This window comes from Siphateles boraxobius, unplaced genomic scaffold, assembly GCF_051911475.1.
Source record: "Siphateles boraxobius isolate OS27281-9 unplaced genomic scaffold, OSU_SipBor_1 68, whole genome shotgun sequence".
NCBI classification, from domain to species: Eukaryota; Metazoa; Chordata; class Actinopteri; order Cypriniformes; family Leuciscidae; genus Siphateles; species Siphateles boraxobius.
This window is the reverse complement of record NW_027509195.1, coordinates 12,966,137-12,993,265: the sequence shown is the minus strand read 5'-3', so window position 1 is coordinate 12,993,265 and position 27,129 is coordinate 12,966,137. Positions and strand designations below refer to the sequence as shown.

The following is a 27,129-nucleotide window of genomic DNA, read 5'->3' as shown; positions in this document are numbered from 1 at the left end:
CTATTGCACTTCTGGTTAGACCCAAACTGCATTTCGTTGCCTTGTACCTGTACTTGTGTAATGACAATAAAGTTGAATCTAATCTAATCTAATCTAAATATTACAAAATATTTCGTTTTTTAGTACCTGTACTTGTGTAATGACAATAAAGTTGAATCTAATCTAATCTAATCTAAATATTACAAAATATTTCGTTTTTTAAATAAATGCTGTTCTTTTGAATTTTCTATTCGTCAAAGAATCATGAAAAACTGTATAATAGTTTCCAAAATATTAAGCAGCAAACTGTTTTCATATTTCTGAAGGGTAATGTGACACTGAAGTAATGATTTTGAAAATTCAGCTTTGAATACAATTCATTTCAATAAATTACATTTTGAAATATATTCAAATAAGATTTTAAATTGTAATACTATTGTAAAATATTACAAGTTTTACTGTATTTTTTATTTTAAAAAATTCAGCTTTGGTGAGCATGAGCTCTTTATAAAACATTTTTTGTTCCTTTGTGCTTTTTTTTGTTCCTTTTTGCACTGGCTAGAAGCATGAGTCAAACTGAAAAAATAAAACCAAAGTTTTTCTGAGGTAATGTGTTCAACTGGATTTCATAAAATTGGTATCGAAAAAAGTATCATTAGGAACCGGTATCGAAACTGAGGTATCGGAATTGGCACTGGATCGAAAGATTTTGAACAATACCCAGCCCTACATGCAGGTGTGGCAAAAAGTTAATTTTGGACACCATTTACAACTATTGGAGAGCAAACACTACCAGCTTGTGTCACTCCTCTAAAATGTGTTTAGATGAATGAAGCCTGCACTTGGTCATGGCCGACTTCCCAGACACTGGCTTTTTCCAAGGAAGGGAAAGAGGCCAACACCCTCAGCAGGAAAGCAGCAACTCTGTAAAATCTGTCCCAAAAGCCACACACCCCTGCTGGGAATTCTGTCCCACCACTACCAGGATCACACAGTGGAGGGGGAAAAAGAGACCTGGGGCTTCAAACAAGCTTCATTTAATCTTCCTGACACAGTCTGGTGGATCTGTGCTTACAAATCAATTACAGCTCATTAAAACCACCACTCACAGGCCGATAATCCTAATCTGGGGGATGGCGCAGGGATTACTGGATTGGCACAAGAGAAGAGACGTCTCTTACTGATCTCATCTTCAGCTGTACCTTCTCACACTTTTAGTAAGAATGAGAGATGGTTTAAACATCTCTATGTGATGAAGTAAGATCAAGGAGAGGAAGCTAAAGAGAGAAGCAATAAGGGAAGGGCTGAAAGAGATGCTGTAAATTGCATCATTCCACTATGGTAAATAGTGGACAGAGAGCATGAGGTTTGATATGAGGTTTGACTTTGACTTCCTATATCTGTAATAACTACATGTTGTCAAAAGGAGATTTTGATATAGGTTAATGAACATTAAAGTTTACAAAACATGCTTAATTTCTAGATTAACATCACTAAAATAATAATTTTCAGTATAGTAAGTGAGATATATTATGTTGACTCAGTAACCGCTGAATCTTTCAGTGAAGGATTGATGATACTGATTCAAGTTTTATTGACATCCTTTTCTCACCATATTCGAATCAATATGAATCATAAAATATGATTTCTTGGAACTAGATATACTAAACAGGTTTCCAAATTCATGTTTAAACTGCATATTTTTGTCTGTAGTAATTGACAGTAAGCCATATGTGGAACACGCACATTCAATTGAAAATAACCAGAATATTGCTTTAAACATCAGCGTATAGGCCTAACCTTCAAGTGATGCTCTGACACAATCTGACTGGCAAGATTACCATATTTGAACCCAACTCAAATCTCATAATCCTTGTAGCATTAATAAAAATATTTAAATAACCTCGTCTAGAGGCACTCAAGAAAACCCAAAAGCTTTCTAGGAAGTGTAGTCAAGCGTAACAGGTCTGTAGCTTCTGGACTGGAACAAAGTAACAGTAATCCACATTGAGATGGGAAGAAAGATGGACAGATGACCAAAATTAAAATGGAATAAAGAAGATGGAAAGAGAATATTGTGTGCTTTCCTTGCCGAAACATGTCGCACGGACCTCCTTCCGTTCTGGATTCAAATGGACATCAATAACATGACTAACTCCATCTTCAAAAGCCCACCTTTTATCTTCTTCCTTTCACTCCCCTCACACAGCAGCGAGCCGTGCATCTATACAAGTCAGGCACAATGTACCATGCCCAAGGGCTTTAAAATTATTTTATATACACACTACATAGACCACTAACAAACACAGTATAATGGCCAGATGAATGGGTAAACAAAGTGCATTAAGATATGAGATCTTTCCTGCTGCGCAACCCCTAGCGACTCGTGTGGCTTTGCTCAGCAGAACAGCATAAAGAAAAGTGAGGCACCAATAGCTTGACTGAATAATGAGATTGCATCTGCACTAGCATCTAACAAGACTATATTACCATCAGCCAATAACTATGCGTAATTAACATAAGTGGACATTCTTTTTAATGTCTGTTCTAAAATCTACCAACAGACTTGCCATTGGAAACTGCATGTTTTCTGTTTAAATATATTGTGAATTGTGCAAAATAATTTCATATATGTTCATGTATAACCTTATTTTTATTTTAACCTAAATGTATATTATAAATATTTAGATATTTGTGTGTAATTTTACTGTAGCAAATTAAATGTATTATATTTTACTGAAATTAAATTTCACTGTATCAAATAAGATAAATGCATTGTATCAGTCGTTGGCTAACCTGATCTCTTGATCATCAATACCTAGATAAATCAATACATTAAACAAATCTGGAGGATTGATTTTTACATTTAAATATAAATAAAAAAATAGAGGAAAATCCCCTTTTATGAGCATTAACAATCTGTTTAGATTCATTCCCTGATAATTACTAAGCATAACAAGTACAAAAAGAGAGCAAGTATTGGAAGTAAAAGGAAGAGTGAATAAAAGTTGAGAGGCTTCAAACTATAAAAATTCTTAGCCAAGTCAGCGAGCCAAATGAAAAGATGGCTGGAGCTATACCGAGCATCTGGATTCCATGTGTTAAGTTACGAAAACGAAAGGATTTTTATGAAAAAAGGATTTTGAGAAGAGGGTTGGATTCCCAGGATCCTGCAGCCTGCTGTCAATCAAATCTTAAGAGAAAACAATCCCTCGATCTCCTGCTTCATTGTCACACAAGGTCAACAGTCAATCTATCAGCCAATTCACCAACATCTGTTCATGTATAGCAAAGCATGTCCCGCTAAAGCCTAGAAGATCCCTGAAATACACACCATCTGTACAGTAAGCTACAGAGCATACAATAAGAATGTAGCACCACCCAACACCAGTATGTAACTTCACAGTGCCTAATTGGCAGTACTTTTCAAACATGTCTACAAGAGGCAGATTCTGTCACAAAAGTCTAAAAACAACAAACTACACCTTAAAAACAAATGTCATTAACACATGGACACATACAAGAACAGTCATCCAATGCATAGCAAATTTTTCCAGGTGCTTGTTTATATGAGATATGATACGTTTCAGTAAGTTGTATTGTATCTTTCAACATACCTTACTTCAGATATTCATTCAAGTTTATTCTGCAACTAGTATTAAAGAGGAAGAGATGATCGCGTTCAGTCGCGCTCCACGCTGCCACTTGAACTGAGGCGCCTAAACAGTGATGTCACGGCACATTATATTTGAATTTCATGGTTAAATGATCAAAACGACGGTGAGTGGCGCAGATGTATTACTCTTATCCGTATGACCAAACACAACTTGAGTACCTTAAGTTGTTTCCATTGTCAATCCGCACCGCCAGCTCCATGTCATACAGTAAGTGCGCCAATGCTGCAGCTTCCACACTTTGCACATACAGTTGAATACGCACCTAGTAATAAAGCGCATATTTATCTACTTTAAAGATGCTACTACTTACATTTTTTCAAATGATAAGCCATATTTGAGATCGCTGGATAATATGAAAATGTTTGGATTTTCTGCTCGACACACTGTAATTATAAGGACCCGTCGTTCTGCGACTAACCAACTAAAACAATTTTGGTCGACGAAGCTTCTTTTTGTCAACTAACATTTAGTCGACTATAATGGTCAACCGATATACAGAGGTGGGTAGAGTATCCAAAAACTGTACTCAAGTAAAAGTAGGCTACTTATAGAAATATTTACTCAAAGTAAGAGTAATAATCTTAATAGTTACTTGAGTAAGAGTAAAAAGTATCCAATGAAAAAACTACAAGTAATAAAGATCTTCATCGCAGGCAAAAATATAATGCATTTGCAGATTTGCTTTCACTAGACTGTAGGTCCACGGCCACTTCATCCAACGCTCTTGATGTTCTTAACCCTCTGGGGTCCTTCATTTCAGAATCACACTGAGGACCTTCGGGTCCAAATGGGCCGGAATTCATAGATTCACCCCTTCACTGTTGTGTGCTTTTTTTTCTGGATCGTGGCGGATTTGTAATAATGTTATTATAATGTTAAATAATTTTACCTCAGGGTTTAGGGGGAAAGTCTTCTGTACATTGTGGAAATTTGCATCTTGGTGCTTCCATTTCCTATGCGGGTCCATTTGGACCCGAAGTTCCTGAGTGTGACAATTTTTTTTACAACCACTTAGATTATTCAAATCATGTCCCCAATTTTTTGGGTGTTCATATACCAAGTACCAACAAAGTCACCAAATTTCAGACCAATCCGATGAAGCTATGATTTAAAAAAATATATATATTTAAAATCTTCGTGTCCATTTGGGCCGAAGGACCCCATCTTCCTGTTACGACTCCAAGTCGAGTGTGAATTGAAAGTGCTTCAGACGATTCAGTGCGTGCAGGAAACTGAACAGATCATTCAAACTGATTCGCGAACCGATTTAGACAGATCTGCCAACTTATTTGATGAAGTCTTTGAACAGAATCGACTCAAAAGAGTGATTAATTTGTGAATTGAGCATCGCTCATGCCCATAAAAAAGATACAGCGCGCTTGGAATAAACTACACATTTAACAACATGTATTGCATAAAGTAACGAGAGGAACGTCATCCAACGTAACAAAGTAAAAGTACAGTTTTTTCATTAGAAATGTACTCGAGTAAAACTACCCACATTTAAATCAACTCTTAAAAGTACAATTTATCCAAAAAAATACTCAAGTAAATGTACTTCATTACTACCCACCTCTACCGGTATACCACCAAGGCCGATATATCGGCCGATACATGCCATTTTTAAAATATCGGCATTGACCAATGTGTTGGATGCAGGACTTTAATTTTGACAGAGCTGAGAACGCTGGCTCAGAGAACAGCAGCACCAAAGCACATAGGGCTTTCGATCTCTGTCTTCATTCTCTGTTTAACAGGTTTGTATAATATGTTACTAGACATAACTGTTAAACAAAAAAGTAAACTATACTAAAAAGTATCATAGCATTTACTTTTATATTATTAGTAACAGAAAGGCAAACACTATTATACTTTCTCATTTACCGTCAGCATTCAGCAATTACTAATTTAAAAAAAAATTGACTATCTAATTCACATTTAATTTTACAACCTTGCAGATGTAGGCTAGTCAAATTTGTAGCCTGCACGAAGGCGTGTTTCTCTGTGTGTGATGGTCAGTCTTTGAGGACAGAAGAGTTCAGCTTCACTCGAGACGCATGATTGACAAACTTTAAAACCCTTGATTTCAAACTATGCTGCGCTATATTCAGTTGCCCACTATGACATATTCATGGCATTTTTACTGTGTGCTGTAAATAAAATTAGTGCTACCTTGTTTTAATTGTTATTTTTTTACATGGTTTAGTGTGCACAAACTTACCATATTACAAAGTGCCCTGTTGGTTACAGCGTTTACTTCCTTTTTTTATTAATATAAAAAAAAATACTGTAATTTCATTATAGAATCAAGAAGTTGCCATCTAATGTACAAGTCTGTTGAATTTATAGATATATTTTTCCATTAGGCTAATTTATTAAATTAGAAATAAATAATTTGAAAATTTTCAGGTAGCCTACTACATCCAGCACTGCCCTAAAGCCATTCCCATTTCATCTGACTGTAGGAAGACCCATGCAGTGTTTTCATCTTATATTATCTCATTCCTTTCTTTTTTGATTTGTGCTTGTGATTTGAAATAATTTTACCTCAGGGTTTAGGGGGAAAGTCTTCTGTACATTGTGGAAATTTGCATCTTGGTGCTTCCATCCAGAATGTTAAATGCAATATCCTGAAGTATTTGCATACAAAAACACAGATGGAAATCCCTGAATATCAAACGTAAGTGAAACTTCCTTATCAAATAGATCCAAGAGCCAAAAAAAAAAGATAAAATGATAGCTGGGCACAAATGGTTTCGCAATTTCATGTGTAAAAACAGTCCTGAGCTCAAAGTACATCAGAATAACTAAAGGGAAAAAGGTCACTCTTTAAAGACTATGGCATTTGGCTGTCACAACTTTGTTCAAATCTGGAGCATTTATATAACCTCTCTGCACATAACCTGAAGGGAAAGTAAAAGCCAAGCATGCCAAATCCAGAGTCGATGCAACAGAAAAAAGGATCTTCCTTAATAATACACATACAACATCAGAGTTGTTTGCGTGAGCTAGGGGTTCAAGCGCATCAAGGAAAAAAATATCAATTTCCTGATCCGGGAGGGCAGCGGGAATAATAGTCAATGGTGACGCAGACAATCATTTGTGGTGCTAGAGGATTTAGTTTGTGCCCGCAGCAAGAGTACCAGGAAATATTTTCCCTCAGCTATATTACTCGGCTTACTAAAGCTGCTTTTAATGTCTCGCATGGAAACAATGAGGGGAATCAACTAGAATTTATCAATGCATGAAAGTGAAAAGAAGAGGTCCATTTACCACAAACTAGTAACTACTATGATGATCACCAGTTGCTTTAAATTTTTTATCTAAAAAGGCTTCATCTTTATAGGCAGGATGTTGCGCAAACATTGAATGTAGACGTGGCTTGATGCCTTTCTAATCTCCTTTCTGCAAAGGAAACACGCTGAAAAGCCTTGGTAGAAAACATTCTGGTGACTCAAAGCTGGATCTGATGATCCAGTGATTGAACAAGCAAGCATCATAAAAAAAAAAAAACACAGCACAGCTTCCACATGGTGACAACAAGTACACAAAACCAAACTCTGCTGGGGCTAACTAGTCTTAAAATGCATCTGGTTGATGAATTCCCATGTTACAAAAGAACTGCGACTGATAAGAGTTCAGAAACATATCAAGATCATCAAGACCTTTTCAAAACCTAACACCTTGTACCATTTCCAAAAGTTAGAATGTTATAATAGAGCAAGTAAATTCTAACTCCGCTGTAATGTCAATGTAGAAAGTAGAAATTATCGATTAACTCTCAACAGATATAGGGCTGGGCGATAAATCGATAACGATAATTATCGCGATATGATTTTTCTCGATAAAACGATATCAAGAGTTCGATAAATGTTCGATAATGTTTATGCGCCAAAAGCGGAACGAAACTCATTTTAACCGCGCGCCACACGGAGCATTTATTCGCTCGGCTCAAAGTCCAAACGGCAGCACAGCGCAGCGCGAGCTGACGAGAGCAGACGCGTTTACTCTGATCGGTCTCTGTCTCGAGATCCAGTGAGAAGCGTTTGAATTCAGCGAAGAACACAAATGTTTCAGTGATTTAAACCAGTTTAAAGGCAGATGAAACGGTGCGGACAAACAGGAGAAACACTGTGTGAAATGATACAGCCAGAATCTGAATTGATACTGAATCGATTTACCATGGATTTACTGTAACGTTAGCCTGTAATAACTGCACCATGAAATGTAGGATATACATATTGAATTGCATTATATTACGAATGTAGACAATGTATTAAATGACTAATGGAATATAATTACAGTATTTAATAATCTATTTAGGCTACTGTTTTTCATACAAATACCATGGAAACCATAAAGTTACATTTTGCCATGATAGTGATGTGCTATAGGCTATGCCTGGTTTTATCTGTGGTTATCATGATCTAAATGCATGATACTGGATGACCAATGGTTAATTTTAATAAGACTCAAACAGTCCACAAAAATTTAACCTGTTTTTGTTAATGAACATAAATTTACATAGTATTAGCTTGAGTTAGGATGTAGATTTACTGTCAACTCACTGTCAAATATGCATTTTGAGACAAAACATGTAATATTAATATTGCAGCCTGCACTGCAAACTGTGCTGAAGATACATCCCATCAAAGTTAGGCAACACAAACCTGTTTCAAGACTTGAAACAATATCCCCCATTAGCACATGCAGAAACTAAGAAATAAATTTTTCTATTCAAATATTTATTTTCTTAAGGAAAATGACAAATGTTTGAATGTTCTACCTCAGATTTGTGTAATGTTCACCTGCTCGGTAAGTGTTTGTCATGATATGTTCTCACAATAAAGAGTAGTTTAAAACGACAATTAACGCTCTGGTTTCTACAACTTTCCCTTAGGAGCGAAAATCGGCCTTTAAATTTGAAAGAAACAAAGATTTGACATTTATCGTGATAATTATCGATATCGACTGATATAAAAAAAAATATCGTGATAATTTTTTTTGACCATATCGCCCAGCCCTAAACAGATATAATTTCTTTGACCATAATGGTTTAAAATGAGACTGCCGATTCAAAGCTACACATATTTCACTGACCCATTTCGGATTTCGCCGTTCCTTATACGCCACAAAGGTACAGGGAGAGCAAAGCCTATGGAGAGCAAAGCCTATAGAGAGCAAGCGGAACAACCTGCTGCTTGGATCTGTAACCAAGCGATAAGATCCAGGGGGGCTAACAACGGCAACCCATTAAAAAGGTAATGGTTTCAAACAGGAAAACAAAGCATAGAAATGTATTATCAGGAATAGCTGCAGTGTGCATGAAGTAAAACAGGACTAGACAACATCTTTCACCAGAGAATAACCACCACACATTCCTACCTGGTGAAACGATGAAACTAAAATAATAATATTTTCTAAATTAACAAAATCACACAGGGCATTCTTTCTAACAATTCTGCCTGGTCCTTAAGCAGTTCATAAATCACCTACAAATATCATGAAATCTTAAGCCTCCTTATCACACTATAAACAACATCCTCCTCAAAGGAAGTTCAAAGCTCTAAACTACATTTCATTCCTCACGATGCCTTCCAAGAAGTATTAAAACAGACAAATTGAATCTACTCACTGACTGTGATATTTACCTAAACCGTTCCACCGAAGGCAAACTTTCAACAATTTATTTAGGCAAAACCTTTCTAAGTTGCAAAATAATATGAATTTGAATGACAAAAGGTGATAAGATCTTTCAGGGTAAACTGCTCAGAACAGGTTTTTTTTTTTTAACAAATAATACACACAAAACAGATGACTAGCCTATCTTCTTATCAAGTGTTACTAACGTTTCTCTGACCTGAAATGCAGATTGATCTACTTTAAGTTGGGTGATACTATGTTGCACAATCATGTCATGAGAAACCAAATATCAGACTTGTCTGAAGAAAAGAAACGTAACCATTTCACTAGTACTAAACAAATCTGAGATTTTGCTAAAAAAATAAAAACGGGTTATTTAATAAAAAGTTGCATATAACACAACAATAATTTGATCAACAAACTGTTATCTTGTTCTGTTGAAATAGACAACAGTAAACTTGGGCCTAAAACACAAACAAACAGAAACAAAAGTGTAAATATGCAAGCATGTATTATCATATTTTGTAGTAATGGGAAACACAGCAAGACACTTATACAGACATTAGACAGTTTCATAAATATAGAAACACTCATAATTTGAATAGACTAATATACTTTTTAGATAATTAAAAAAAAATGTGCTTTATTTCTGCTGTTCTTTAGGTTTTGTTTTATCAGGCCTACCAATAAATGGCACCATTTGATGGGTTTCTAAACACACACACACACACACAACCCACCAAAAGTAAAAAGCAAAACAACAAAAGTAGCCTAATCATTTAATGTATTGTGTAGCAATTTAGAATAAGTTCCCATTAGTTAACCTTAGCTAGGCTATGCATAAACTAACACAAATTTTGATACAATATTAATCGTTGTTAACGTTAATTAAAATTAAAATACAACTGTTTATTGTTAGTTCTTGTTAGATCAGGAACCTTATTGTAAAGTATATGCATCAATAAAAACAACAACAAAAGAAAACATAATAATATTTATAGTTTATTGTGTAAGTTAATAAAATTGTACGTTAACTTATTTAAAAATCTAAGCGGTAATCTAATAACAGGTAGCTGTCGATCTCTAATAGACATGAATATGTATCAAGATAAATGATGTGACAGTGTTGCGTCGTGATAATTGTGTTTAACAGTCACAGCTGGATATAATGACACACTATAGCCGCTGAGGCTGATGCTGTAGGTGTTATCAAGCCGCCTGTAAAACGCAAAAAAGTCGTTTCCACATAAACATGGGGTTTTTTTAGACCTCAACTTGAGAGGAAACGATGCAGTGAGGTTAGCTACAGCAGGCTAGCACAACTGGGGCTTCTCACATACTCACTAACCCTCCAAAAGGTGAGGAAATTACACTTCAACAAAGCCAAAACGAGGAAGAAAAGACCTTGATACGAGACTTTAGAACTTACCTGGTGAAACTCGGACAGTTTGGTGGAGTATTCCCCCAGATATTCCGTTACTCCTGTCTATTTGTCTGACTTCTTCGACTCCGACGGTTGTCCAGTCGGAGTTGAAAGCGCCCAGCATGCACACTCTTGCACAGGAAGTGATGCGCGCTCACACTGCTGTGCTGTGCTGTGCTGTAATGAGCGTATGTGCGCGCACACTAGAGCACTTCTCTTTTTGCGGGTTGAAACACATCTTATGAATGAACACAAATTTTAATATCCCAAGGTCATTAACCTTGATATGACATTCGTCTGCTTCAAACAGCTACAATCTATTTATCCACAATTAGCTAAATGGATGTAAAATTATTTTACATTCATGTAGCTACTAGGATTATTATGCCTATGATTTACTAAAATAGTACCTCAACCTAATTTACTGTAGTTAGCAAAACTCATAAAGAACATGGATATTTTAAAAGTGTGTGAATATATTGTAATTATTAATAGGCTACATTTACTTTGAAGATGTAGCTACAAAACTAGAAAAAGCCAGGCATTAAACTTTAGGCTACTTTGTTAACTCTGAATTGATTTTGTCTTGTAAATCCTAACTTTTTTAACAGAATCTTCTAACTTCTGCTGTCACCTCAGGATGATCATGTATTATTGTGATTTCTTTCCTGTAGCTCATTTCTAATCGGCTAAACTGATGGTGTTACGTTACAAGTATGACACCAGCCACCCAACGTTCATAAATGACTATGTTGTCATCGTTATTTTCCCTCATGCAATTATTACTCATTCATTTTATCATTCCTTTCAGTAAAATTAAGGTGCAGAAAAGTCACTGTCACAGTCAAAGGCCCTAACGTAGGCTATGTACTGTATAGTAGTCAGAGGTGTCAATTCCAGGGGTCAGAAAGTAAAAGTCCTGCTTATTCCACCCATTAACTCAGCCAGCTGATTTCACTAATTAGTTCTATCTCCTGGCTGAAAAAAACTGAGCTAATTAGCAAATCCAGGTGATTCGAACAAAATACTGAGGAGGAATTTTACTTTCTGAACCTGGACTTAACACCTCTGATATTAGTTGGACATAAAGTGCAGATAAGAACATAATCCAACATTGTCTATAATCAGTGGCATATCATAAAGTTCTTTAGCCAACTGATGAAATGATAAAAGCAGTAGCAAACAAAGTTATAAATGAAGTGCGACAGCCCTTGAGCCTTAGTCACTACAAATAAATTTAAATACAAGTGCCAATTTTAGATGTTTTTTTAGATAACCTTATAGGGCAGAGCTTTGTAGTTAGGGGCATAGGCGGTGACCCAAGAGATAATCTTTTGCATCTCTGTTCCAAAACTGCTCAGGTCTGTTGAACCTGTGGCCTGTTTCACAAAGCTGGTTTCAGTTTCTACCCAGGTAAGTTCGAGATAAGTTTGAGCAAACCCTGTTTTTTCAGGCTCAGGAATGTGGATTGGTTTTTAGCGGGGGTTCATCGCCATGGTAACTTACTGACACGGCTAACCTGCTCCGGAGCAGGTTTTATTCTTGGTTAAGAGATCGCAGACCAAAACTGGACCAATCAGCTGTGAGCAAAGTGACATGTATCTGATGCAATAAAGCCACTTCCCCGGTATCATAAACATAATACATGCGTGTGATTGGCTGTTCGCTAATGATGTCACGTACACCTGAACTCCTAAAGTCAGGATCAAAGCCTGTTGACAGAGAAAGTTGATGATCAGCATCATGGTACCAACAAAGGCTTGTTGGATAGGTTTGGTGTAGTCAACTCAAAACTAATCCTGTAACCCTGAGTTTGTTCAACTACCATCATGGTACAGGCCCCAGGTGCACGCGCTTCAGAGTTAAACGCAAACTCTGGATCAAACCTGAGTTGACAGAGAACGTTTATACCAGTTTTGTGAGACCGCTAAACCTGATTTATCTGAATTTGTCAACACTAAACCTTAAATTAGGTTTACTCTTAAATTTAGAGTTTGTTCAGGTAGCTTCGTGCAACGGGCCACTGTTGTTATCAAAACAAACATGAATGTGCAAAACAATGAATTGTTGAATAGCCCAGTGTTTCCCAACCCTGTTCCTGGGGCCTGTACCATGATGGTAGTTGAACAAACTCAGGGTTACAGGATTAGTTTCGAGTTGACAAAACCAAACCAATCCAACCAGGCTTTGTTGGTACCATGATGCTGATCATCAGCTTTCTCTGTCAACTCAGGCTTTGATCCTGAGTTTTGGTGTGACATCAGTAGCGAACAGCCAATCACATGTTGAGAGAGTGAAACTGAGATTAATTTCTCGCGAGAGAAGCAGCGCAATTCACTTAATAAATAAAAGTATTAAAATAGTAAGAATTTAAACAAATTTACACAACAACAAGAAAACGGCTGTCTATGAAAGAGGACAACTAAAAGAAAAAGTCTCGCTACTGTATATCAGTGCAAGTAAAAGTTGTGAAGTTAGTTTATACAGCTGATAAAGGTATAGAGAGAATTGAACATTTAAGCTCACATGTAGTCATTTTATAGCTTCATCTATTGATGCTAAAGGGTATTTATATTACATTTATACATTTATTCATTTAAACTGCGTAATAATAATTGATGAACTAAAATTTTACATGTGTGATTGATTAAGGGTATAATAATTACATAAATAATATCTAAATCATACAAATGTATTATTCTAAATAAGCATCACTAAAAAAACAGACGATTTTGTCTTTAAAAATCATTTGCTATGTAGTGACCTTTAATTTGGAGTAGAAACAGGTGGAGTGACTTTATCGCATCAGGCATGTGTCACTTTGCTCACAGCTGATTGGTCCAAGTTCGGTTTGCAACCTCTTACCTGGAACATAACCTGCCCCGGACCAGGTTAGCCGTGGAGCGAAAGTTACTATGACGATGAAAACTGCTTAAAGCCAAACCACTTTCATGGTCCCTAAAACCCAGGGTTGTCGCAAACTAAACTGATACATAGCTGGCTAGCCACCTAAACCGGCTTCATGGTATAGGCCCCTGGAGGAACACCAACACTACACGTTTTCCAACTCTGCCTAATCAATCACACCTGAATCAGCTCGTTAGTAGAGACTCCAAGGTCAAAAATAAATGGGTCAGATAAAAGAAACATCCCAAATATGCACTGTTGGTGTGCTTCCAGGTGCAGGGCTGGGAAACTGGATTAGCCTACAAGTGGCATACGCAATGATAAGAGAACGGCAAAGCATAAAAGTTTTTTTTCTTTCGTAATATTTAGAGGGTCAGTGCACATTTTATTTATTACCAAACTCCATCTTGTGGTGAAAGACAGTAATGCAATACTTGCGATTCAAAATAAGGAAATTATGAAAGAGGTTTACTTGCAATCTCAGGACAAGGTTTTATGTGTTTATATAAGGGCTATTACAGTTAACTGAAACTAAAACCATAAAAAAACATTTTTGTTGCTGAAATAAAATATTAAAAACCTTAAACGTAGGCCTATTTTATTTCAGATATTTATTTCAACTTTTAGTTTAACCTGATGTACTAAAATAACTAAAACTGAAACGAAATTTAAAAAAAAAACTATAGCAGATATTTAAAAAAAAAATTTTTTTTACTATAACTTAATCTAAAAATACAATGGAAAATATAAAAATAAAAACTAATTCAGAATATTGACAAAAACTATAATAGTATCTGAATGATACCAAAATAACAGTGGTTTATAGTGCTGGATAGTAACTGATTATATGTAATCTTGATTACACTGTCAAAAATAAATGTAATTTTACAGGTAATGGTCTGTATTTTTTTTAAAGAATTTTCCCACTTTTTCATTATACAATTAAATACCTGTTGTTTCACAGATATTTGCTGTAATTAAAATTTTCGCTGATTACATGATTAATTTCTTGATTACATGATTACTTTATATTCACAAAATGGCAGTAAATTATTCATAATTCATTCATCCTGATTCTTATTTTATTTTTAATCAACATTAGTCAGATTGTATTACCTAATAGTCTAATAAATTACATTACAGTTTTGAATTTTGAATTCAGTAATGGACTACAATTTGTAAGCACAAATACTGTAGATAATGTAACTTAGCACAGAATAACCTTCCCCTTTTCTTTAAATGTTTAAGCTGTGTAGGTAAACTTGCAGACAGCTTTTAACAGGAAGAATAGTTAATGTTGTTCGACTACATGTTAATGGCTTCAAACAGCTCATGAGCAGTAGAAAAAATGTCTCCCAGTTCGTTTGAGTATATATTAAGCAACCAAATATTCACTATAGGGTTCATATCTGGACTCTGACCAGGGGCCTGTACCAGGATGGTATTTGAACAAACTCAGGGTTGAAAGATTAGTTTCGAGTTGACAAAACCAAACCAATCCAACCAGGCTTTGTTGGTACCATGATGCTAATCATCATCTTTCTCTGTCAACTCAGGCTTTGATCCTGAGTTTTGGTGTGACATCAGTAGCGAACAGCCAAAAGAGTGAAACTGCGATTCTTTTCTCAAGAGAGAAGCATGCGCAATTCACTTATTAAATAAAAGTAATAAAATATTAAGGATTTAAACAAATTTACACAGCAAGAACAAAAAAATAGCTAGCTATGAAAGAGGACAACTAAAAGAAAAAGTCTCGCTACTGTATATCGATGCAAGTAAAAGTTGTGAAGTTAGTTTATACAGTTGATAAAAGTATAGAGAGAATTGAACATTTACCTTATGTAGTCATTTTATTGCTTCATCTATTGATTCTAAAGTGTATTTACACTCACCTAAAGGATTATTAGGAACACCGGTTCAATTTCTCATTAATGCAATTATCTTATCAACCAATCACATGGCAGTTGCTTCAATGCATTTAGGGGTGTGGTCCTGGTCAAGACAATCTCCTGAACTCCAAACTGAATGTCAGAATGGGAAAGAAAGGTGATTTAAGCAATTTTGAGCGTGGCATGGTTGTTGGTGCCAGACGGGCCGGTCTGAGTATTTCACAATCTGCTCAGTTACTGGGATTTTCACGCACAACCATTTCTAGGGTTTACAAAGAATGGTGTGAAAAGGGAAAAACATCCAGTATGCGGCAGTCCTGTGGGCGAAAATGCCTTGTTGATGCTAGAGGTCAGAGGAGAATGGGCCTACTGATTCAAGCTGATAGAAGAGCAACTTTGACTGAAATAACCACTCGTTACAACCGAGGTATGCAGTAAAGCATTTGTGAAGCCACAACGCGCACGACCTTGAGGCGGATGGGCTACAACAGCAGAAGACCCCACAGGGTACCACTCATCTCCACTACAAATAGGAAAAAGAGGCTACAATTTGCAAGAGCTCACCAAAATTGGACAGTTGAAGACTGGAAAAATGTTGCCTGGTCTGATGAGTCTCGATTTCTGTTGAGACATTCAGATGGTAGAGTCAGAATTTGGCGTAAACAGAATGAGAACATGGATCCATCATGCCTTATCACTGTGCAGGCTGGTGGTGGTGGTGTAATGGTGTGGGGGATGTTTTCTTGGCACACTTTAGGCCCCTTAGTGCCAATTGGGCATCGTTTAAATGCCACGGCCTACCTGAGCATTGTTTCTGACCATGTCCATCCCTTTATGGCCACCATGTACCCATCCTCTGATGGCTACTTCCAAAAGGATAATGCACCATGTTACAAAGCTTGAATCATTTCAAATTGGTTTCTTGAACATGACAATGAGTTCACTTTACTAAAATGGCCCCCACAGTCACCAGATCTTAACCCGATAGAGCATCTTTGGGATGTGGTGGAACGTGCCCTGGATGTGCATCCCACAAATCTCCATCAACTGCAAGATGCTATCCTATCAATATGGGCCAACATTTCTAAAGAATGGTTTCAGCACCTTGTTGAATCAATGCCACGTAGACTTAAGGCAGTTCTGAAGGGGAAAGGGGGTCAAACACAGTATAAGTATGGCGTTCCTAATAATCCTTTAGGTCAGTGTATATTAACTTTTATATATTTACTCATTTAAACTCTGCGAAATAATAATTAACTAAAATTGTACGTGTGATCGATTAAGGGTAGCCTATAATAATTACATAAATAATATCTAAATCATACAAATTTATTAAATCTAAATAAGCATTACTAAAAGCTAAACGATTTTGTCTTTAGTCATTCAGTAGTGTATATATTAAAAAAATATTACATTTTGCAACATTAATATGTCCAACTACAATTACCTCTTGCAAAAAAGTGTTAGTATCTGCAGGGTGAAATCTGTGTAGTTGTCAAATATGAATGTTCTTTCTAAACTCCCTTTCATGCCTGCGCTGAAAATCACCTAAACTATTATCTGCCAGCATTCATTAGGGTTGTTTTTTAAAAACATGTTTATTTAGAGTCATTATGGAAACGTTTTTAATGGTTGTCTTAGAGCAGGTCTTTCTTCTTCACTAAACAGAATACATAAAATGCTTACAAGATGTACATGTTTGTTTTTCCATCCATATTTTATATAATGTAAATCTGAAACAATCCTGTGAAATCAAAGTCCCAGTACAAGCAGTGTAAACCCTGAAGGTTTAAATCAAGGTTCTAGTGCTATGTCCTCAACATTACACTGTACGTACAAATAAAGGCTGAATCAAACAAGGTAAAAGATAATGCCGATATCTAGTTGAGTATTCTATTTGTAGAACTCGTGTTCCTGCTCGTCTTTCTTGATAACAGTCTTGTAGGCCTTCTCGAAGTCCTTAGCCAGCACAATATAACGGTTTTCACGGACAGCCAGCATACCAGCCTGTAGACACAAGAAACGAGATCGATCAAAACAGAAAATATATGCTTGAAGAAATGTAATCACAATTAAAATATAAATAAACCACTAAAAATGTTTTGTGTCTCTAACTCACCTCCTGGCAAATTGAGTTGATATCTGCACCAGAGATCTTGTCAGGCCTTGCAACATCTGCATTTTTGTTAAGTGCAATTATAAAATATTTATTTGGTCTTGACAGTCACATAACAGTCTTCTAATAGAAGAGATTCAATACCATTCAAAAGTTTGGGGTCAGTAAGATTTTTTTTAAAGAAGTCTCTTATGCTCACCAAAGCTGCATTTATTTGCTCAAAATACAATAAAATAGTAATGTTGTACATTTTTTATAACAAATAACTTGTAAAAAAAATTATTTCTGATGCAATGCTGAATTTTCAGCATCATCAATCCAGTCTTCAGTGTCATGTGATCCTTCAGAAATTGTGTTGCTTAATGTTTTTGTGGAAACGTAAACTCTTTTAGGATATTTTGATGAATAGAAATTTCAAAAGAACATATTTTTTTTAAATAGAAATCTTTTGTAATATTATAAAATGTCTTCACATCCTTGCTAAATAAAATATTTACATTTTCAAGAATTATTTTATACTGACTCCTAACTTATTTTCTGAAATATTTTCTTCTACTCCATTGTATTGAGTTTCCCTCATTTCTTCTTCTAAACGATTAAATGTAATCATATTCATAATGAAAAAACAATTTAGGGTCAAGAGGATACAGTCCTCCAGGTCAACCTCCTCAGAGAGGTTCATCTTGCTGGTAATGGTGGTGAACACCAGGCGTTTCTGTCGACGGTCAGGCAGAGGGAACTCAATCTTACGGTCCAGTCTGCCCGGGCGCAAAAGGGCTGGGTCCAGTGTGTCAGCCCTGTTGGTGGCCATGATAACCTGTCAATGAAAGAATAAATCACAATGTCAAAAAAGTCTGATACCGTATTAGAGCAGAACAGAACAAAGAGAATAACACTATACCACACAGTCATAAAAAACAAGAAATGATGAAGAAAATTTTTTTTTTGCTAACCTTCACATTCACATTCTGGTCAAACCCATCCATTTGATTAAGGAGCTCAAGCAAGATTCTCTGCACTTCTCTATCAGCTGCAAAAAAACAATGAATTAAACAATAACAAAAACATCCGTTTATGGGATTAGTAGACTTAAAATACAGTGCATAACTTGTGTCCCTAAATATCTTCTTCAGGATGCCATGACATGAGGCATGATTGAGTGAATTATGACAATTTAAAATTTTTGGCTAATATGTACACTTTTGTTCAAGCGTTTGTGGTCAGTCACCCGGGTTGCATTTATTTGATCAAAAATACAATAAAAACAGGAATATTGTGAAATATTATTACATTAAAAATAACTTTTCTATTTTAATATATTTTACATTTTTATTTCTATAATGGCAAAGCAAGTTGTTATTCAGCGACACTATCCTTCAGAAAATCTATCCCTTTAATGCGTGCGTCCTTGCTAAATAAAATAATTTCTTTAAAAAAAAAAAAATTCTGACCCCAAACTTTTGAAAGGTAGTGTATAATATTCTGAATAAAATTTTGTATTATTCATAAAAAAAAGTTAATACCACATATCTAAAACACCCAAGCAAAAGCTTTGAAAGGTAACAGAAGTTAGAAAAACCTGAGAGGAACGCATACCTCCAGTCTGTGCATCAAAACGCTTGGTAGCAATGGCATCAATCTCATCAATAAAGATGATGGCTGGGGCATTCTCTTTGGCCAGTCGAAAGACATCTCGCACCATGCGTGGACCCTCTCCGAGATACTTCTGCACAAACTCAGATCCCACCACACGAATAAAGGCCGCTATAAAACATAAAAACACAATTTTAACAGTTGTAATATAACCATGCGCTTCAGATCTATTAATTTATTTACATCTATGTTCAGGAATGAACTTCAAAGCTCAATAAAAGATAAAAACAGCCGCTTTTCCACCATCGGGCCGAACGGTTCTATGAACGGTAGGGAATGGTTCCAGTTATATTTCCACTGGAGCTTGGTTTGGCACGGCACGATTACAAACTGTTCTTGACTTGGAATTCCCGTGCTGGTAGAATGTGTGTAATGGATTGGTCACTGACTAGCCAGTTTCTCAGTAGCTGACCTGACGCTGGAAAAGCAGCTATTGAAAGCCTCTAGCCACCACTGAGTCTACCTGTAGTGTGGTGAGCCACAGCTTTTGCCAACATAGTCTTGCCACAGCCAGGTGGGCCATACATGAGCACTCCTCTAGGTGGGTCAATACCAATCTGAGAACAACAGCAGAAAGTAAGTGGACAAGCAAAACTGCTACACACCCACTTGTTTTCCACAAGCACTTGAATGCACATACTAACCTGTTTATAGAGCTCAAAATGTGTGAGAGGGAGCTCCACGGCCTCCCTCACTTCCTGTTTCTGGATGTCCATTCCTCCGATGTCTGCGTACATCACATCTGGCTTTTGATCTAGGATCAGGTAGAGAGGAAGCGCATTAAAAGTAAAATAGAGGAGCAATTGACTCAGAAGTGGGAAATGAATATCATAATACAGGATAAACAAGGAACTGTTTGATACCTGACGTGAGCATCATGATGCTGCTGTCAGCCTCCGGAGGCAGAACGTCCACCAGAGCATTGCTGTGCTTGTGCAGCGCAACCGAGGCATTGGGCTTCAGCAGCTCTCTGTCAATTGTGCTCAGAATTCGAACATAATAATTGGACCCTGAAGGAATAAAAAAATAAATAAAAAATGTATTACTATTTTACAATTACTGACAAAACCAAATTGTGTAGTATCAAATGACGAACATTTACAACGTCATAAAATTTCTAATGTACACAAGCACTTGGCAGATTATTTTCGACACCAGCAGATATCATTCTGATTATTCTTAAGGCTCTATATACTCTCGATTAAGATCTTTTTCATTCTTCTTAAAAAAGTTCAAAATACATATACTTAGTGAACATCCTGATTCTGCCCACATTGTTGAGAGCGAATATGTAAATAAATATATGCAGCGTGTTTTCCTCTCAATGCCAGTGGTAAGAAAAAAATAACTAAGAAAGCATCTGATCATAGTGATGTGGATATGTTTGCACAAGCTCTGCAAATTGGCACTCCAGTTTATTCATATACCCGTACCATTGTATACAATGTATTGCTTTAGGTTAGAGCAAGCAGTATTAAACATGAAAAAACATTGTCCGTGTCTCTTTCAGTTCGAATTACAACTTCAGGGCTGGGTGATATGGCCAAAAAAATCATATCTCTGTATTTTTTGGTTAAATGGCGATATACATCTCGGTACATTCTACGTTTTTCTATTTGGATGAAGAAAATCTGTATTTATTAAAAATATATATATATATTTCACATCCTGCTCAATGACATCCAAACAATGTTGTTATTGAAGGATATGGAAACAAATATAGTGAATGTAGGCTGGCTGGTTAAAATCACATTACATTCTAACATTACAATTTAAAAACAAAAATAATGCTTTTGTTTTTAAAATGACTAAAAGGCTTAAACTAAAGATGAAAATAAAAACAAAAGCACAAACTAATTATATTAGCCTGCATTTGATTACCCCATTATAATGGTCACTTTCAAAAAAATATACTTGTAGGTTTAAAATTCCACATATGGCACATTTATTGTCTCCAACAACAAATATTTTAGCAATATGTATATTTTAATCAGAATTATTGCGCTACTATTCTATTGTGTTTGGCGTGCATGATTTTTTTTAAAGTTGTTCGAAAGGACGTCACAATTTCACTTGAAGTATTTCAGGATCTTTAGCGCACTCTGCAGTTTTGTCGTCTTCCATTTAAAATTGGATGGATTCTGATTGGCTGTCAATATTTTTATTGTTCATCAGTTGGAAAAAAATCATTCTGAAAGTGATTCCAACGATATCGTTTCTCTGTGCCCCTCATCTTTATAGATGTGGCATTTACTCTGCTATTCTTTTATATTTGGAACAATTTTTAGAACTATATCATATCTTTATTGTATCAGTTATCGTCCTTGGTGTGAACGGACCTTTACAGTGGATTCAATATCAAGGTACACATTTTAAATTACATTATACATGTTAAAGCCATTTTGAAACTTAAAGAGTAAATTAAAGTCTACGGATGATATTGTAATAAATACTATTACATAAAGATCAGTCCTTTTACCTGTGGTCGAACCCACAATGGCAGTATTCTGGTCGACTGCTTCCAGGAACTGTCCAATGACCAGAGGGATGCTCTGTATCCTCTTCACCTCCTCTTGGGCATGAAGAAACTCCTTTTTCAGATTCTTCTGTTCATCTTTAATGTATTCCTCCTGCACCTCCAGAAACTCCAGCTCCTGCTGCAACTTCTGCAGTGTGGAAATGATGGCCAATTAACATTGGTGATTATGTGTCAACAAGTGGGGTAATGTCAATATTCAGTGGACAATATTGTGAAAGATGAGTAGCATGTCAATAACACACAAAAAAAAAAAAAAAAACTCACAAACCTTATATCTGCTGTAAAGGTCCTCCAGATCTTCTGGTTCATGGGCCAAGAAAGACAAGCCGGTCTGGGGCCTTGAATTCAGCAGGGCCGGCACATCCTCCTGTAGGGAAAAAAAGATCACAAAAATGTAGGTGCAAGGTAATATTTCATGAACACACAATTAAATTAAATCCAAAAGACAGATTTTTTTAATAATAAACAGGGTTGGAAATGGGGGGACGGGGACGAAGGAGTTCCAATTAAAAACGTATGGATGTCATAGCCTCCAAACACCATGTAAATGTCATACATAAAATAGTGGGATTTTCTGCATCTGTGGCTCAAAACTATAGAATATGTTCTCAACTGGCGTCCCCCAGTGAACCTCTGCCATTTCCATTACTTAGGCTATATGATGAATAACTTATTATTATTAAGCCCCTGAGTTTTTATATTTCATTTTATTAATAACATTAATTTACAGTAATTCAAAATAAACATTTATCCCACATATTTAACATAACATGCAAAATAACAGATCATAAATTAACGGTTATCCAAACTGTTATAATGAGCATTAAAAAGCAGATAAATTATTTATTTATTTATTTATACATATTCAAATTTGAAAGTAAAGTTACATGCACTACAATTCTGTTAAGCATTATATGAGGTTTGTTTAAAAAAATAGTCCTTATAAGATGTTAATAAATCGACAAATACAACTGCTATGCTAATAGCTAACCTCGTTATAGGTTAACCGATGTATAATGTTCAGTGGCTGAGTGTGAACGAATGAAGAAATATTTCCATCATAATAATATAGCTCAAATATGATCAAAAGCAAATATTTGAATTTGAAAGGTTAGCAGTAAGCACTACTCTTCTGTAAATTAACGTGAGAACACATGCTAACGTTAGCCGCTGTCAGAGAATGGCATGACTGAGCATTTGCGGCGAGCTGAATGAATCGGCATCTTTTCACTGTTTATTTTAAGCTTTAGAGTTGTGTTCTTGGTATATGTATGTTTTGTTTGCATAGAAGCGAACTTTTTAAAGATATTAATGATGTATATGCCAGCCATGTCTTCGTAAAATGATTAAAAACACAACATAACATCTCACCTGAGGTTTCTCAACCATCACTCCGCCGTCCTCCATGTTTGCTTGCAGCAACTGACGTCACGTCGCAGAATATATGTGAAGTTCCGTCAATAATCACCGGGTCCTAAAGGACACCCTTTTAATACAATCCCAAGTAGAGTTGTAACATTATTAGGAAACCCTGGATATTTATTGGAGATATTAATATTGCAAACATGCTCTTCTTTCCGAGTTTATAAACTGTTCATAAAAAAAGTCATGTTCGATTAAAAAAAAGTTCGATTCGTGAATGAATCGTTCGTTTATGTTGAATCTTTTCATAACTCGGATCCAATTCACAAACAAACAAAACCGGTTCGAATGATTCGTTCACGAATCTGGTTTTTGATTTCACAGAATGAATTTTTGCTGAATCGGGCTTTTTCTCACAACAAAGTTATATATGGTTTCAGAAGGGCCAAAACGTGTTGCATTCATAATCTCGGGGCGAATCTGGATGCCTGTAGTAGGCTCGTGAGTAGGCTAGTATGCGATGCATCATCGTCTGTACTTCCTTGCATGATATATACGAGTTTTTAAAAAATAATTAATAGCCTACTTTTATTCAGCAATGATGCATTAAGTTAATTAACAGTGACAGTAAAAAATTTATTATGTTTCAAAATATTTCAATTTCAATTAAATGCTGTTCTTTTTAAACTTTCTATTAATCAGAGAATCCTGAAAAAAATATAACAGTTCCACAAAAACGGTTTCCATCAGAAAAAAACAATTCCACCAAAAGTTGTAGTCATTTATAGCCTAGAAACAACATCTGAACAACCAGTAAGCCTTTTCATACTACAATGGTTTTGTTTAAATGTTTATATATATTCTTCATGGAATAATTTGTGGTATATACCATTAATTTCTAAATGCTGGATAAATAATGATTAAGCACTTTTAATGTACATTTCATCACCTTTCACACATGTTTATCAACAAAGGAATTTTTTTTAGATGCACAAAAAGCTTTCTGATGCACAAAGAATATTTTTATTATCTTTTTGTCTTTTTCATCATCATGTTTTATTTGCGTGTGGATGCTTTATAAGCTTAAAGTCAGGGTCTGGGGTGTAAAACTGGCACAAGCAGTTAAGTCTGGCTTCTTGCCATCAAAGGCAAATCTTTTAACAAGAGGACAGACTCTTTTTGGTGGCTGTGCCCTCTTCATCTTGAAACCCTCATCGTCAAATGAACATCGTGAAAAAAACGTGAGATTCCTTGCCACAACAACACTGCCTCTTTTCTGTGGGTCAGCAACAGGAACAGGCTTCACAGGAACACAGGTCATTTCCAGAACAGACATGTTGGTGGACACCACCGGATGTTCACACAGAGATGTGCGTTTGTCCACCCTCACTGGTCGACTTGCGAGACTGGGCAGTCTGGGTAAGGAAAGGAGAGCAATGTCTTGCAGATCACACTCACATGAAGGTCCTGTGATGTTTCTCTCTGCCACAACAATTAAATTTGAAGAAATTCTGGGCCCTCGATGTCCTGGAGGTCTTTCACCTGAAATGGACTTCTGTCCAGCAAAAACCTTCACAGGAACAGGCATATTTGTGGACACAGCAACAGTGTGTTGGCGCGGAGACGTACGTTTGTCCACTCTTACTGGTCGAAGTTTGAACAGAAAGGATAAAGAAGGGTCAGCACTAATATTCAGGTCAGACTCACATGAAGGGTATGTGATGTTTTTCACTGACACTTCCATTAAATGCTTATGAGACCAGGCTCCTTGATGCCCTGGAGGTCTTACACCTGAAAATGATGTCTTGTCTTCAGCCTCTGGCAAAAAGCAATGTCCAGCTGACTTGTTGAGTCCAGCTCCAGGCTTCACAGGAACATGGGTTGCTTCCAGAACAGGCATGTTTGTTGACACAGCAACAGGGCTTTCAGGGCTTTCGGTGGCTTTGTCCACCGTCACTGGTCCACTTTCAAGAATGCGTGGTGCATTGGCTTTCAGGTCAGACTCACATGAAGGGCCTGTGCCATTTCTCTGTACCACATTCATTAAATAGGTTGGCGGTCTGGACCCTCGACGTCCTGGAAGCCTTTCACCTGAAGCTGACTTCTTTTGTCCAGTCTCTGGCAAGAAGGAAGGTCCAGAAGATCTGCCGAAAATCTGCTTGCCTACTACGCATAGCTGTGCCTGATTCTGGAGAGTATTTTTTTCTCTGCAACACATGCTTAAATGCTTGAGTGAAGATTTATTCTTCAACAACAGGCAATAAGCAGGCAATAACAGTCAGATAGCCTAACAAATGAAGGTCTTTTCACCAGGATTCTCTGTAATGTATAATGTCCATTATGATGTCAAAATCTAAAATAGAATGCATTCTTGGACCTTTGAGTTCACCTGTCTTCAAACACGTGACATTCTATGCATTTGTTCAGTTGAATACACTATTATTTATTTTTTATTCTGGCCTAAAATGCACGCATTATTGAGCACATTAAATAATTTTTAGCTTATTAATCGTTCATATTGTGTCAACCTCGCTATAAAAATAAAAGTAAAGCGGTTTCGGTAGCGTTTTAAGAAGGTTTCGTCACAGAAAAATCATAGCTCAGACTTGTAGCCTATTAACCAAGAACAGCAATTCAATGTAGATTTTGATATTTTACGACATTATAAAAAAAAATTATTTTGAATACTCCTTTATACTGCACGCAAGGAAGTATGATACAGTTCCCACTCATTAAAGTAGCCTTTAATTTCTCTGCAATTGTGGCTCACACCTCATAAATGAAAGTGTACCTCCCTCTAGAGGTGAAAAAAACGATATTACAACTGGCTTTAATTCAGTCCAAATTAAAGGTGCTCTAAGTAGAGCACCTTTAAAATACTGTCTGTGGATTTACTCAAACTCGTTCCAAACCTGTAATTTCCTCTGGCAAAACGAAAAGGATACGATATCTTTGTGAGGAACAGATGAACATTTCCGTCACTGAAACTCCCGTAACATGCTCTTCTTTCCGAGTTTATAAAGTGTTCATAAAAAAAGTCGTGATATCGATTCGTGAATGAATCATTCGTTTATGTTGAATCTTTTCATAACTCGAATCCATCCAATTCACAAACAAACAAAACCGGTTCGAATGATTCGTTCACGAATCTGGTTCTCGATTTCACAGACTGAATTTTTGCTGAATCGGTCTGTTTCTCACACAAATATATGGTTTCAGAAGTGCGATTCTAAAACGTGTTGCATTCATATATTCTGGGCGCATCTGATTGCCTGTAATAGGCGGCTAGTATGCGATGCATCATCGTCTACTGAATTTGGTCTTTTAGTGTCGCTGTAAGAAGAAGCCTACATTAAGCCATGTTATGCGTTTTAGAGTATCCCCTGAAGTAGGCTACAGTGCACATTCTATGGACCACTTATAAGACAATGCAGAAGCTTGATGAGCCTGCTTTCAATATCTACATAACCCCTTCTGGCTATTCAAAATAATTTTGGATTTTTTTTTATAACAGTGTAAAATGTGTGTCTGATTGATTTTGGGCTTAGCTGCTTCATATTAACGTGATGAGATTGCTCCCAAATTTCTAGACTCTAGAACAATCTGTTCTCGAATGATCCGATAGCCTAGACTAGGCCTACTCTAGCTAATGATTTAGGGATGATTTAAGGTAGCCTATGTGTCTTGCATCGCGCGTCACGTTTCAGTAGGCTACTATGCGTCCGAATGAATATGACGTAAGGACGATAAGCATCTGTTTACGTTGTCTTGAAATTGTAACCCGCAGACACCATGCTTTCCATCCACCCCACTCTACTGCAATGCATCAGTCTGTATATCCCTCCCCCATCCCTGCTCACCTCCCAGTCCCTCCTCGCCTAGGCTATCCCAAACTCAGCATCTTCCCTATACAAAATCGTCAATGAACGCACCACGTTTTG

The 27,129-nt window shown here is 36.4% G+C and overlaps 3 protein-coding genes across 3 annotated transcripts in view; all 3 read right to left on the bottom strand.

The window, feature by feature from the left end:
• The window catches only part of LOC143722999 (beta-1,4-galactosyltransferase 3), a 28,261-nt gene extending 17,345 nt beyond the window's left edge, over positions 1–10,916 (bottom strand). Inside the window, exon 1 of the mRNA XM_077214930.1 lies at positions 10,729–10,916. The gene's annotated coding sequence lies outside the window, so the exon portion shown is untranslated. The remainder of the gene's footprint in view (positions 1–10,728) is intronic.
• A 6,181-nt stretch (positions 10,917–17,097) lies between these two features.
• Positions 17,098–23,302, bottom strand: psmc4 (proteasome 26S subunit, ATPase 4). Its single transcript, XM_077214929.1, has 11 exons — positions 23,198–23,302; positions 22,095–22,193; positions 21,767–21,953; positions 20,151–20,297; positions 19,932–20,041; positions 19,751–19,844; positions 19,231–19,398; positions 18,588–18,664; positions 18,283–18,451; positions 17,638–17,693; positions 17,098–17,525 (listed from the first exon to the last, which is right to left on the bottom strand). The coding sequence occupies exons 1-11, from the start codon at positions 23,231–23,233 to the stop codon at positions 17,412–17,414; spliced, it is 1,257 nt and encodes a 418-aa protein (XP_077071044.1). The 5' UTR covers positions 23,234–23,302; the 3' UTR covers positions 17,098–17,411.
• Positions 23,303–24,258: 956 nt separating this feature from the next.
• Positions 24,259–25,406, bottom strand: LOC143722557 (uncharacterized). The gene has a single exon (XM_077213938.1). It carries the CDS (start codon positions 25,404–25,406, stop codon positions 24,264–24,266), a length of 1,143 nt encoding a protein of 380 aa, XP_077070053.1. The 3' UTR covers positions 24,259–24,263.
• Positions 25,407–27,129: the final 1,723 nt, after the last annotated feature.